The sequence below is a fragment of the Parastagonospora nodorum genome (assembly GCF_000146915.1).
Source record: "Parastagonospora nodorum SN15 chromosome Unknown scaffold_4, whole genome shotgun sequence".
Classification (NCBI taxonomy): Eukaryota; Fungi; Ascomycota; class Dothideomycetes; order Pleosporales; family Phaeosphaeriaceae; genus Parastagonospora; species Parastagonospora nodorum.
The window spans coordinates 226,945-239,489 of NW_001884552.1; the positions used below are offsets into that span (position 1 = coordinate 226,945).

The window sequence follows — 12,545 nt, forward strand, 5'->3', positions numbered from 1 at the left end:
CGCACGTATGAATCATTGGATCAAGGCTATTTGACTAGTAACGTGAAATTGTTTATACAAGCACGTAGTGCGAATGTCTATCCAATCTAAACAACACGAGAAAAATGATCGCCCATCAGACAGTACGTATCCAAACGTCAATGCCCCACGGGATCCTCTTGAAGCCTACACCTTTCTACTTCTTAATCCCATCCCTACTACCCGCACCATCTGTGTCAGGGTCATAATCACCACTCGGTATCGGAGTCGGATTCGCCTCTTCGAGCGGCTTACCCGCAACCACCTCAATATCCTCGTCATCCCCATCAATACCCTGCTCCCTCCTCCTCTGCTGCCTCTCGAGCCACTCATCATCGCTTTCCTCATCATCCTCACCCACGCCCTGATAGCCACCCTCGCCACCGTGTTCCGCATCCTTGATGAAGTTGTCGATGATCCAGTATTGTAGTGCGTTCATGATGAGCGGGAAAATGAACATGACAAAAGTGATTTGAACGGCTGTGTTGCCCTCGGTCCAGCGCAGGGCCCAGTCGCCGACCCATGCAATCCAGGGGAGGAAGGCAAAGATGGCGAGGACGCAGAGCTTCATGAGGAGCAGGCCGAGGAAGTAGATGACGGATTGCTTGAGCCACCAGGTGGCGCGGGGAGGATGGCCATAGTTTCCTGAGCGAATGGACTCGGGTGGGTTGGCGAGAGGTGTGAGGAGGGCGCCCCGGTGGAGGACCTTGAGGAGGAGTACGAGGATGGGGATACCGATTGTAGTCTAAACATATTAGCAAACGCCGAGTAGTATGTGTGTGAGCGTAACTTACGTCGATGGCCAAGTTGAGCAGATAGAATGAGCATGGGTTGGGTTGATCTCCATCGTCACTCTCCGCAAGGTTCGTCTTCGCTGCCACATCAAACTTCCCGGAGGACAGCATGGACATGAGGACATTTGCCAGATGCAGCAGAACCGAGCCAAAGACCTGCTTCGACGCATCGAAGAACCAGATCTTGACCGGTCGACGCGGGTGTTCTCTCCACCTCTTCACTGCCAGCGACGAGACTGCAAGCAACCCAAGCGCACCTTGTACCAGCAAAGCAAAGTCTCCGAGCAAATTGCACTCTCCATCCCCCTTCTCTTCATCCATAGGACTGCTCTGCGCAACAGAGCCCTGCGTCGACTCCGCGACCGGCACCGCATTTGTCGCCGGCGCAACCACCACATGCGACGGGCCAGGCTTATCAGTCGCTACCGGCGTCGTACTAGGCGAAGGTTCAACCTCGGGCTTCACACCCACAATCTCAACCAACTCCGTCTCAAAAACTGCCTCGACATTAGCCCTCATCCCCATCCATAGCCAACAAAACACTCACTCAGCGTGGCGTCCCCCGGAATCGGCCCACTCCCAAACTTCCCATACCCCAAGCCGGGCGGAATCGTCAGCGTCCTCGCCTCCCCAGGACACATGTCCAACAGCCCCTGGTCCCAGCCTTTAATCACCTGCCCGGCGCCGAGCTTGAATGTAAACGGCACGCCGCGGTCGAAGCTCGAGTCGAACTGGCTGCCGTCGGACTGCAGCGTGCCGCGGTAGTTCATGGAGAGCTTGTCGCCATTGCGGGATTTGCGCGTGCAGGTGGCGGGCCGCGTGGTTTCGATGCCGAGTTCTGCGGCGAGGGTGAGAGCGGGGAGAAGGAGGAGGGAATGGAGGAGCCGCATGGCGGCGGTGGTAGAAAGGGTTGGGTAAATGAGCGAAGGAAGTGGTGTAAACGAAGAAGGCGATGGGGTTGCGGAGGCTCGGGGGTGTACTGTAGTGGGAAACGCACGGCACTGATACGAAACGAGGCTGTGCGCGGCGCCTCGATGAGACGAGTCGGAGATATAATCAGCACAAATGTCTCGCCAGGCTGTGGGGAGAGGTGGCAGTTGCCTGGCACGGGCAGGAGGACATGCGCACTTGACGTCTGCGGTCCAGCTTAGATCGCCGCTTGGTGGTTGTCTAGCCCGCGTGCACTATTGTTCTCCCCACGACGGATGATTGGTCAAGTATAGTGCATCCCTGAGCACTCGGGCTACTGTCTGTCAGCCAAACTTCACAACGTCTGATCTGCACTGCACATGCAAATGCAAGCTGGTACTAGAAATATGAATGCTTTATATACTAATGAAGGGTATATGTCCCACTTCTAACCCAGGTCCCTGAAAACGCCACTGATGCCACAATGTGCCCCGATGCGATGCTGCGAAAGCTCACAGAAAAAAATGCCCAAATGTATATGGCTTTTTGCTTAGTCCAAGTCCTCCGGTCTCTTGATCGGGCTTGCTCTCGACGGGCTGTCAATCGCCGCTGCTCCTCCCAAACCAGGCGCGAGCTGCAAACTACTCCTGATCATGCTCCTCGTCCCTGTAGGAGGCTGCGCAATGCTTCCTCTGCGATCGCGGTCCGGATCCACCATATTGACCGGCGCATAATTCTCCTGGTTCTGCAGATGCGCATTCATCCGCGCTTCTTCTCTCATCTTTTTAATCTTCATGTAATTGTATGCTGCAATGCTTCCAATAGTAACAACAAGACCGCTAATGTTGACGGGCGTGAGGGGGTCGTCGAAAACGAGGTTTGCTGTGCCGATGGTGACGACTTCTTTGAAAATGCCGCATATGCTAAGTGTGACGACCGAGGTGCGCTTCAGCAGAGCGAACTCGGATGATGTCATGAGAAAGGCGAGGACACCGGGGAAAATGAGGATGCCGATGCCGAGGCCTGTGCCCTTCATTTCGAAGAGACGAGCGAGGCCCTCTCTGAGCGCGGGGAAGCCTTCAACAGGTACCGCGAGAACGATCAAGCTGGCGAACATGACGGGCGCAAGGAAGAAAATCGAAGAAAATGGGTTCGCGGTCGCTGGGTTGCGCAGGAGGAGGATTTGGGTCAGCGACCATCTGAAGCCAGACGAGCAAGCCGAGGCCATGACGAGGATGAAGCCGAGCGCGTGGAAGGCCGTTTCGCCGGCGACCATCATGATCACACCGACAGTCATTATGGATATGATAAATACAAGGCGCCATGAGGGCTGCTCGAGGCGAAAGAGGAACGCAAATATAAGGACGAAGCCGAGTGCAGACGACTTGCACATTGCTAGTGATGTTAGCTATGCTCCAGAGTTTGTGAAGACCATGACGTACTGAAGAAGGTCAACGAGATGAACTTCAAGCTCGTATTGCCCAGCCCAATGTCCATGCCCGTCGCTGCACCACACGGCCCGATTCTGCTAAAGTAGAACCACTTGGTCATGAGCGGCTTCTTGGGGTCTACAGGCTCGACACGGGCGCCCGGTGCGTGGGGGTTGAGGGAGTCGTGCCGCGGTCGGAGGGAGGGTATGCAAAACAGGACGAGTGACGCAAGCGAGAACTGGACAATCATGTGCAGACATGTGGTAAAGAGTGGAAAGGGGAAGATGTTGGTCGCCTCGCCGCCGTCCTTGGCCTCCTTGAACATCCACTTGTTGTAAACGGATATCGAGATGGAGAAGAGGTACCTGTGCTGTTAGCCACCACCTCACGTGCGGTGTTGCAAAGTGACGCACCATAGTGCTATCAACACGCCGTTGATCAGCATTGACCTGAGCAGGTTCTGGTCCGCCAGCTTCTTCTCCTCCTTGGTGTACGTGTCTGTTGTCGGCACGATGCGCTGGTCCAGCATTGTGTTCCGCCTCTTTCTCCGCCGTCTCCTTCGCCTGTCCCTCTTGGTCAGCCCCGTCTCCTCATCGTCCTCAAGTCCGTCGGCACTCATGTCGTCGAGCTCAAAGTCGGTGCTGTCGCTTCTTGAATCCGAGTCTGAGCGGTCTGCATCCGACGAGCACTCCTCTTCGCCTTCTTCGGCTATGTGCTCCGACGGCCGTCTCCTGTGTTTCTTCTGTTCTGTCTTGGGCGGCACCGAGGCACCGGCGAGCGATGAGGATCTTCTGCGGGCGTGGTTCAGTGCGGCCGGCTCGTTCTCCATAATCGATGGCACTTTGGGGTGGATGAGCTTGGCAATGTTTCCAGGGCGGGCGACGGGGGCACCGTCCTCGCTGTCTATGTCGGACAGGGAGCTGTCTGAAGGGAGCGATGGCAGTGTGCGCAACGGGAACTCATTCCCGGGACTCAGGAGCGGTGCAGGCGGCGCGTTGTTCTGTGCTGCTAGCCAGCGCGAAATAGCGGAGTTGCTAGGTGTACCGTCCGCTGAAGTCATGCTGGATGTGCCAGGTCCACCTGATGCGCTTTGTATGGTTGGATCTGCGACCGCCAGAAGAAGCAAGGTTTCTGCGGAGCCCAAACTAGTATCAGGGGTTTCCGCGGCGGGAGGATGCGCCTTGCGAAAGGCTTCATTAATCATGGACGAATTGCTGCAGGTACCGGCTGCAATCAAAGAAACCCCTTGAGCCGCAGAGATCCGATCTAATGTCGCGGGCTGACGGTTCCATGCACTCTGCGACATGCCACACCAAGCGCGCTCCTCTGTCCTCTGCTAGGGTGCAACACGCCCTGACGTCGGCAAGGGGCTAGATTGCGCTCGCGTGCGAGATTAAGCGGGGAAGTTAGCCTGGACATGGTAGGGCTGGATTCGACAATGATGCTGTCATGCACAAGCGTGATCAATGTTTAGACGTGCTTCTCGGCAGACTTGCCGTGTATTTTCAGGGTTGGATGATAATGCGGCAGTGAACATAGCTATGCAACTACTAAGAAATCTATGCCAGTGATGCAGACGCAGAGCGATGGGGTATGCTAAACAACGATCAATCCTGATCTCAGACCTGAACCCGTATCCAGAACTCCGATTCAATTCAGCCTCACGTCGCGTAGAAACACTGTGTCAGAAGGGTGCCACTCCACCCTAGGAGCCGCAACAGGCCGTGGCCTTCTCGACGACTCAGCAGAGTGCTATACCGCCGGTGGAGGAACAGTAGGCTGCGCAGGCAGCTGTTCAATCTGCCGTATCAAGAAACTCTTCTCGTCAATGAACTGTTCGTCTTCTGTGCGATCTTCGAGGAAGGCGGGCAGGAAGCGCAGGAGTTTCTCGCGGTTGCCAATCAAAATCTTTTGCACCGCATGCGACTTGTTGGGGTTCGCAACGAATACCTGGTCGTGTTAGATTACTAGAATACGTCTTGGTAATATCTCATACCTTGAAGACATGGAACCCTTCGTAGTTGATCATCTTTCGGTCGTCCCTCAGCAGCCTCATGATGATCTTGAGGTGGTCGCCCGAATCCACGTATTGAGTCATGACGTTGTAATTCGCCCGGTCGAGCAAGATCTCGCCCAGCAGCTTGATCGACTGGCGCTTCGTGACGTAGCTTTCCGACTGTATCAATATCGAGTTGTACTTGGCGAAGAACGTGTCGAAGTTTGTCTGTAGGAACGTTGCTACAAGAGTCTTATGCTTGGTAAGGATTTCCTGCTCAAGTCAGCGTGACCACTTTGCTCTGAGGTTGGCCGTACCCTAAATGTATTGAATGCGTCTGCGCTGACTTCGAAAGCACCCTTATCTATCCAGTCGAAGAACTTCCAAAGCACACCGTTGCCAGACGACGGCAGGTCAGGATTGACGTTGGCCAGATCGAGTGGGCTGCCGTCCTCAGTGGGCTCGTCGTACAGAAGTAGCGCACAAATGGCGTCGTACTTGAGTGCTTCACGAAGCACCCCTCCGCACGGCATGGCGCTCTCCCGTCTATCATATCCTCTGCACAAAGCAATTATGATCTCTGGCCGAAATGTGACTATGTGGTGCAGAACCTCGGGCTCGTTCTGTCCGGGCCGCTTGTATCGGAACGCAGTGGAGAAGATGACCTGGGCGTCTTTTCGCGACTCGAATGGCAGCTTGTGGATGTTGATAGCGAGGACGTAGAGAAGATCCTCGTTCATGATCGCGCCCAGCTGCTCTAGCACCGACTCGGGGGAGACTTCCGTATCTTGGACACTTGTCAGCGCGCGTGCTCCAGTGGTTGAAGACAGCATATATACGGCTGCAGAGACAAGAAAATCCAAGTACTGACCTGGTGTGCCTTGAAGTCGAATCTTCATCTGCTGCAAGTCCATTGCAAGTGCCTCTTCTATCTGCTGGTGGTTAGCCACGAATCCCCATGCGTGGCCATTGAAAGCTGCGCACCTTTGGGTTCGGCTTCTCCTCCTGCGCAAGCCGTACTGTGAGTTCTTTCGTCTCATGCGCGAGCTCCTGCGGGCTCTTCTGCCGGTTCCGACCCAGACCAAAAAAGGAAGCCATGCTGAGCGGAAATGCGGAGGTGCGGACGTCAGCAGGGGAAACGGGCGACGATGTTGTGAGGGGCTGTGGTTTGCTGGCAGGGCCCGAACGCTCCTACTTGGACGGTGCCAATATGCGATTCATTGGGGGTGGATGACGCTGGAGCTAAGTGAGGATATGTTAGTATATGGGGCGCGGTGTTTGTGTTTGTGGGGTGCTGTGCTATGGCAATGGTGCAGGCCGCCCGTGGTTGGTGATGGGTGCCCTGCAGCGGAAACGCTAGCTTTCCCGGCGGGACGCTGCAGGTGCAATGACGACTTCCGAGGTCTCACTCACAACTAAACTCTGCGCAGTCTTACATGTCCATTAATCGCGCCTAGCTGGCAAGCTGTACCAGACTGCATCCATGACCAGGCCTCGCCTATGCCTCCGAAGTCTACATATAGATATGGAATTACCCAGTCATCTCCACATCACGAAGTGAAGTACACATGCTCAAGAACCTTGAAAGACATGTCAGCATACACTTTGCTGTTCTTAAAGCATTCTTACCTTTTCCGCGGCCATCCTAGCCCCGCTCTCGTACTTGACGACGCTGCTAACCAGATCACGTTCAGCCTCTGATACGCTCGGTAGCAACGCAGACCATTCCTGCGCCGGATACTCGTAGAACTGCACCTTGCCCCAGTCTCTGAATCCAGCTGCCTCCTACTCAAATCAGCGACAGTCTCAAGATTGAACAAACTGCGACCACATACCGGCCAGACGTCCAAATTGGGCGTCCCAAGCTTCTTAAACATGCTTTGTATAAGCGCCAAGTCACTTCCCAACTCTCCGGAGTCGAAAAGAGTAGCATGGTTCGGGTCCAGTACTTCGGCCACGGTGCAGCCGGCCGCCCACAGATCCAAGTTGCAGCCATAGCTCGTGTTACCGAACAACAGTTCGGGTGGCCTGTAGCATGTTGTACCAACATCCGTGATCTTGGAATCCGCTGGTTCCGCGCCCACTACACCGGGTGCCCACGCGATGCCGAAATCGGACAAGTAGGCGGGCCCGTCCAGCGATTTCAAAAGGATGTTGGAAGGTTTTATGTCGCGGTGGATGATGCCTTGGCCATGGATATGGGCTAGGCCTGAAAAGAGATCCTTGAGACAGTTCTTCATCTGTGGACCTGATAGCTTCTTGTCTTGTAGCAGCTCATTCACGCTGTACCGCATGAATGGCATAACGAGAATGAAATGACTGCTGTTTTCGCGAAAGGTCTCTAGAAGTGGTATGACGTTGTCAGATGCAGCTACCGACAGTATCTTGGCCTCGCGCTTCGAGTCATGAGGTGCTTCCATGGTGGATGGTGTAGTGACCTTGAGAGCGACTACTTTGTTCTTCGCTTCTGGCGGGAAATACCCCCCGTCATCTAGAGCGGGTGCTTTATAGACTGCAGAAAAGAGACCCTCGCGGTAATAGGTAGCATTCTGATACTTCCCAATCGTTCTTCCGCCTGGTGTTGGCACGTACTCTTCATCCTGTAGAGGTGATGGGTAAGGTCGCTTCAGATGTAGTATATTCCTAAGGTACGAACCTCTTCATTGGGAAAGTCCAATATAGGTTTTGATAGACTTGCCACTTTTGCTTCACATAGCTTCGCATAGTCCTCCTTGGATGTGGTCAGTCACTGCAGATCATTGGAACATAAGATCGTCGTACTAGCGATTGGGCTTCGTCGTATATTTTGGTTTCCGCTATCGTTGCTTCCATGCGAGCATCGCCTATTTGCATCAAAGGATTGGATGTGAGGAGTGCAGATGAGCTGTGAGCAGGGTTAGACAAGAACAATGTCTGCGAAACAAGAAAGGGTAGCCTGATTGGTCTGGATCACTCACATTTGGGTGACAGCCATCATGCGCGTGGAGAAGGCCAGGTCTCCTCGCCAGTTCGAAGCCATGTTGCAGCGATGGAGTGGTCGTGGGCGAGATCACGTTGAGAAATACAAAGACCTGAGGCCAATGGAAGCGGTGAATGGCCCACGCGTGAACAACTTGACTTGCCTGCGACGACTAAGACATTTCCTAGCGACATTCGTGGTTATGCCCAACTTCCAAGATGCAGTGGATGCGCATTGGGCTCATGTGACTAGCAAATGTTCACCGAATGTATCTAGCCCAACTTTATGCTTGGACATGCCTGACGGCCCTGTGTTGGTAAAGTCGATCAGCAGGAGCGCGATGCGGTAGCCGAAGCCATGCAGCTATCCACAATCTGCACAAGGACCCCCATGCCCTGCTCGTTCACTGGAAACACTCGCCGTGATTATTCACGCGACACTAAGAGTGCTCTCCGTCACCAAGGTTACGTCAGATCCCGGTCAAGCCGCGCCGGCATCGATCTAAACCCGAAGGAGATCCCAAGCCACGACTGACAGCGAGACCCGACAGCTTCACGACACCTCGACAAGCTCGCCAGACTTTATTTCTATGTAATTGTACCCAGCAGTCCTATCGTGGCTGTGCGCCTTGACCTCGTGATCGCGCCATGGAGCTTCAACGCAAAGAATACCCAGCATTGCTGGTGAGCTGGTCCCAAGCCTTCCCACCCGCATCCGCTCACGCAGTGAATAGACGACCCTCACCCCCGCGCAAGCCGTGACGGTTCTCAATGACCGCATGAACCATGTCGACCGACTGAACAACCACATAGCCGACTGGCTGCAAGTGCGTCATCTCCGGGATCGGGTTGAAATGGGCACGTACTCACCATGATGCAGGAACGGCGCCGCGTGGAAGAGCAGTACATCCAAGGGTTGCGAAAGCTCGCGAACAGACACCCGCCGGACGAGTCGTCTGATCTGGGGTATAGCTTCTCAGACACGCGCACGCGCATCCGCTGACGTAGCCCAGCATCTTCACAACACCATGGCAGAAGATAGTCGGCGCAACCGAGGCCGTGGCCCAGTCGCACGAGTACCTTGCGCGCAAGATCGAAGCCGACGTCGAGCGACCGCTGCGCGACTACTCCCGGGGCAGCCGCGAGATACAGGCCATGGGCAACATCTCCGGCAACCTGGCGGCCACGGCAAAGGAGATTGACACAGCGCAAAAGAAAACTGCCAAGCTGAGGGACAAGGGCGCAAAGGCCAAGGCGTCTGCTGTTGGCGATGCCGTGCAGGAAGTCGAGAAGGCCGAGTTGTCGTGGGACTCGTCTGCGCCCTATGTCTTCGAGCAGTTGCAGGCTATCGACGAAAGCAGGCTGAACCACCTGCGCGATGTGCTCACCCAGTTCCAGACACACGAAGTTGACCAGGTGGAGCGCAACCGCATTACTGCCGAAGAGACACTCAATGCCTTACTAAACATTGAAACCGCCGATGAGATACAGACGTGGGCATTGCGCATGCGGAGCGGCGAGGTGCCGTCGGTCGCGCGGAAGATCAGCAACACAGGGACCCCGTCCCGAAGTCTTGCACCGCCCCAAACAACACCAACTCAAGGCCAATCAGACGACAATAGGAGCCAAAAAAGTGGCTCAGGTACGTGACTGGTGCCCGCAAAGGCAGACCCGGCTGACAGTCGTAGTGAAAGAGAAACCCAGCTCGAACCCTCTGAAGCGCTTCGGGACTGTGCTTGGTCGTCGAAGACAGAGCACGCATCCATATGGCCGTGCGTCGTCGCCCGAGCGAAAGTCCTCAACGAATATTGGCTCTGCATTTGGTGGCTTTGGAAAGGGCAAATCGAAGGATCGCGATGCTCCAGGGTCTTCAGATCGCCCTATATCACCTCTCAGAAGTCTGCCAGAGACGCCCGGATCGCCCGAGCCACCAAAATCTTCCAATCACAGCCGACTGCCCAGTGCAGACATACCAAACGGAACAGCTACTGAAGTATCTCACGAGACGAGCGCACCCATTGCGACTAACGGGACAGTACACGAGTCGATCCCGGAGCTCATAGAGCCACTGCAACCTCCTCAGATCGAAGAACCGAAGCCAGAGGTGTGTAATTCGATACGAACGCATTAATATAATACTGACATGCACAGCCTGAGAAGGATGCTGAGGGCTTTTCGGTCCCGCCATCAGTCATCGATGCTATCACTGAAGCCGAGCGCGAGGCGGGGTTGTAAGTAAATCTTCGTCCTCGTTCAGACACTTCGCTAACGAGCTTTCAGTTCTCAATCTGAGAGCAGTACAACGCCTCAATTCAAGCTGGACATTAGGAATGCACCAATCCAGGAAGAAGACGGTGATGCCGACGCCGCTATGGCCAACATGGTCAACACTCTACGTGCCGTAAGAATAGCCCCGAAAGCGGGAAAGCGCGATCTAACAATACTACAGCAAGCCGCACCGCCAAAGCGCTCATCGACCCTCCGAGGTCGTCGAGATGTGCGCAACTCAATCTTTGTTCCCAATCCTGCTGCTCCAGAGTTGCAGAGTATAGGCGAGGCGCCTCCACTGCCGTCAGCTGGTTCTGGCTCTGGCTCCACTTCTACAACATTTCCTACCCCGGCCCTACCTGCGCAACCCGCCTCTCCAGCCTTTAAACCACCCCACAGATCGCTTCTTACTGACGACCACGCGGCGTCCGACACACAATCCATCCGCTCGGGCCGATCGCTGAGCAGCTCCGCTAGCACTACGATTAAACATCCGGACCTGCATGAGCCTGGTCTGAATGCGTCATTGGTTGAAACGGTCAGTGCGTGGTTTGAGCAGGGCAAAGTCACCAAAGCTATGGTCATTGGCCAGGTTGCGCTTGCGTACAACCCCATCGACCTGTCTTCTGGACCATTTGGCACAGAAAGTGTGCGCTTGGAAAACTTCCCCGTGTTGGAGAAGGTCGCTCCGAATCCTGCTTTCATAGAGCAGGCACATGACAGTCCGGGAAACTATACCGTAGATCTGTCCAAGATCATGAAGACTTCGGTTGCGTTCCACTACCAGTTGCATATTGAGAATGAGAACGTAGCAGCCCTTGCACCGCTCATCCTGGCGCCGCTGTGGAAGACAGAAGCAAGTCAGGCATCGGCTATTCTGCATTATTCTCTCAACCCCAAGTTCAACCTAGGCGGCGCAACAAGTGTCACCATTCGCAATTTGGTGCTGGTCGTCCGCCTAGAACCTGGGTCCAAAGCTACGTCCTGCCAGTCGAAGCCCTCTGGGACCTTTTCGCGAGAGAAAGGTCTGATATATTGGCGACTGGGCGACGTTACATTTTCCAAAGATGAGCCCACGCAGACGATCCGCGTGCGTTTCATCACGGAAGGTGAAGCAAAGCCTGGCAACGTTGAGGCCCGCTGGGAAATAAGCGGTGACCAGACTTTGACTCTTGGAAGCGGCCTCGGTGTCAGTATGAGCGCGCCTTTGAACGAGACGAAGCAGGACGGTGAAGCAGATCCATTCGCAGACATTGACGAGAACGCACCGCCAGCCAGTCCAGCGACTGGTTGGAAACCTGTTGCAACTGTCAAGCGGATCACGAGTGGCACTTATTTGGGCGTGTAATATTTTGAGGACGGGCGGTCAGTTTAGCTGAGTTTTGCGGGTGTAGAATCGATGTAGTCGCCTAGATAGCATGGGGATCCTAGCGTTTCATATCCTACGTAGCAGATTTGGGTCTGTGCTTCTTGTAGATAGCTTAATTTTGAGTCAGCGTAGAGTCTATCGCCCACACATGATCCTTTTGCAATTGCAGCCTCATGTTTTGCAGGTCATGGACCTTGGATGAAGAGACTTCACCGTTAAAGCGAAGGCCGGTCTAGCCGACGTTGTCTCGGTACACAACGGTGCTTCACAGTGCGCCGAAGTAGGCCTCACCGCGGGGCGAAACCTCGGTACATGCCATTGCTAAATATGTACAAGTAACAATGACGGCTTGTATACCTACTGCAGCACATAGATGCGTCCGGTCTAGACTGTGGTTCTCAACGCTTACAATTATTCAAAATGTTTAGATCCGAGGGTCCAGGCTGGATCTTGGCTCGACAATCTACAAGTGTTTCGACAGCAGGGCAACGTGCAGAAAATAGCATAGCATGCAGCTGCATCGATGCATCGACGATGGTATTGCGGGAGTGCCTCGCTTGATTGCGGCCAGGAATTGGTGCGACAGGCAGGCATTGGGAGAGTTGCAGTTCTGACAAGTGAAGCCATGCCAGAAAAGGCAGGGATGGCAATGCGCACCTTCCCAGTCGACCTGCGATTGAACCAATTAGGAGACGAGCTACAGCCTCCCACGGAGAGATGCGCTCGTCTCGTGGCCTGGCTAGCAGCTGCAGCGACAATTTGGAAGCGGGAGGTGAATGTGCCATGGCATTGTGGACGTCTGA

General features: G+C 54.7%; 4 protein-coding genes across 4 annotated transcripts; 1 reads left to right on the plus strand and 3 right to left on the minus strand.

The window, feature by feature from the left end:
• Positions 1 to 175: 175 nt before the first annotated feature.
• SNOG_02670 (hypothetical protein) lies at positions 176 to 1,702 on the minus strand (the record flags this gene model as incomplete). The annotated part of the gene is made up of 3 exons (XM_001793217.1): positions 176 to 763; positions 813 to 1,309; positions 1,390 to 1,702. The coding sequence occupies 3 exons, from the start codon at positions 1,700 to 1,702 to the stop codon at positions 176 to 178; spliced, it is 1,398 nt and encodes a 465-aa protein (XP_001793269.1).
• Positions 1,703 to 2,271: 569 nt separating this feature from the next.
• SNOG_02671 (hypothetical protein) lies at positions 2,272 to 4,457 on the minus strand (the record flags this gene model as incomplete). The annotated part of the gene is made up of 3 exons (XM_001793218.1): positions 2,272 to 3,116; positions 3,164 to 3,516; positions 3,565 to 4,457. The coding sequence occupies 3 exons, from the start codon at positions 4,455 to 4,457 to the stop codon at positions 2,272 to 2,274; spliced, it is 2,091 nt and encodes a 696-aa protein (XP_001793270.1).
• A 174-nt stretch (positions 4,458 to 4,631) lies between these two features.
• On the minus strand, positions 4,632 to 7,567 carry SNOG_02673 (hypothetical protein; the record flags this gene model as incomplete). The annotated part of the gene is made up of 9 exons (XM_001793219.1): positions 4,632 to 5,101; positions 5,148 to 5,375; positions 5,465 to 5,934; positions 6,019 to 6,079; positions 6,132 to 6,308; positions 6,584 to 6,660; positions 6,777 to 6,792; positions 6,828 to 6,932; positions 6,983 to 7,567. The coding sequence occupies 9 exons, from the start codon at positions 7,565 to 7,567 to the stop codon at positions 4,904 to 4,906; spliced, it is 1,917 nt and encodes a 638-aa protein (XP_001793271.1). The 3' UTR covers positions 4,632 to 4,903.
• Positions 7,568 to 8,976: 1,409 nt separating this feature from the next.
• Positions 8,977 to 11,875, plus strand: SNOG_02674 (hypothetical protein; the record flags this gene model as incomplete). The annotated part of the gene is made up of 6 exons (XM_001793220.1): positions 8,977 to 9,071; positions 9,119 to 9,747; positions 9,788 to 10,209; positions 10,257 to 10,336; positions 10,386 to 10,506; positions 10,555 to 11,875. 6 exons carry the CDS (start codon positions 8,977 to 8,979, stop codon positions 11,719 to 11,721), a joined length of 2,514 nt encoding a protein of 837 aa, XP_001793272.1. The 3' UTR covers positions 11,722 to 11,875.
• Between the last annotated feature and the right edge of the window lie 670 nt (positions 11,876 to 12,545).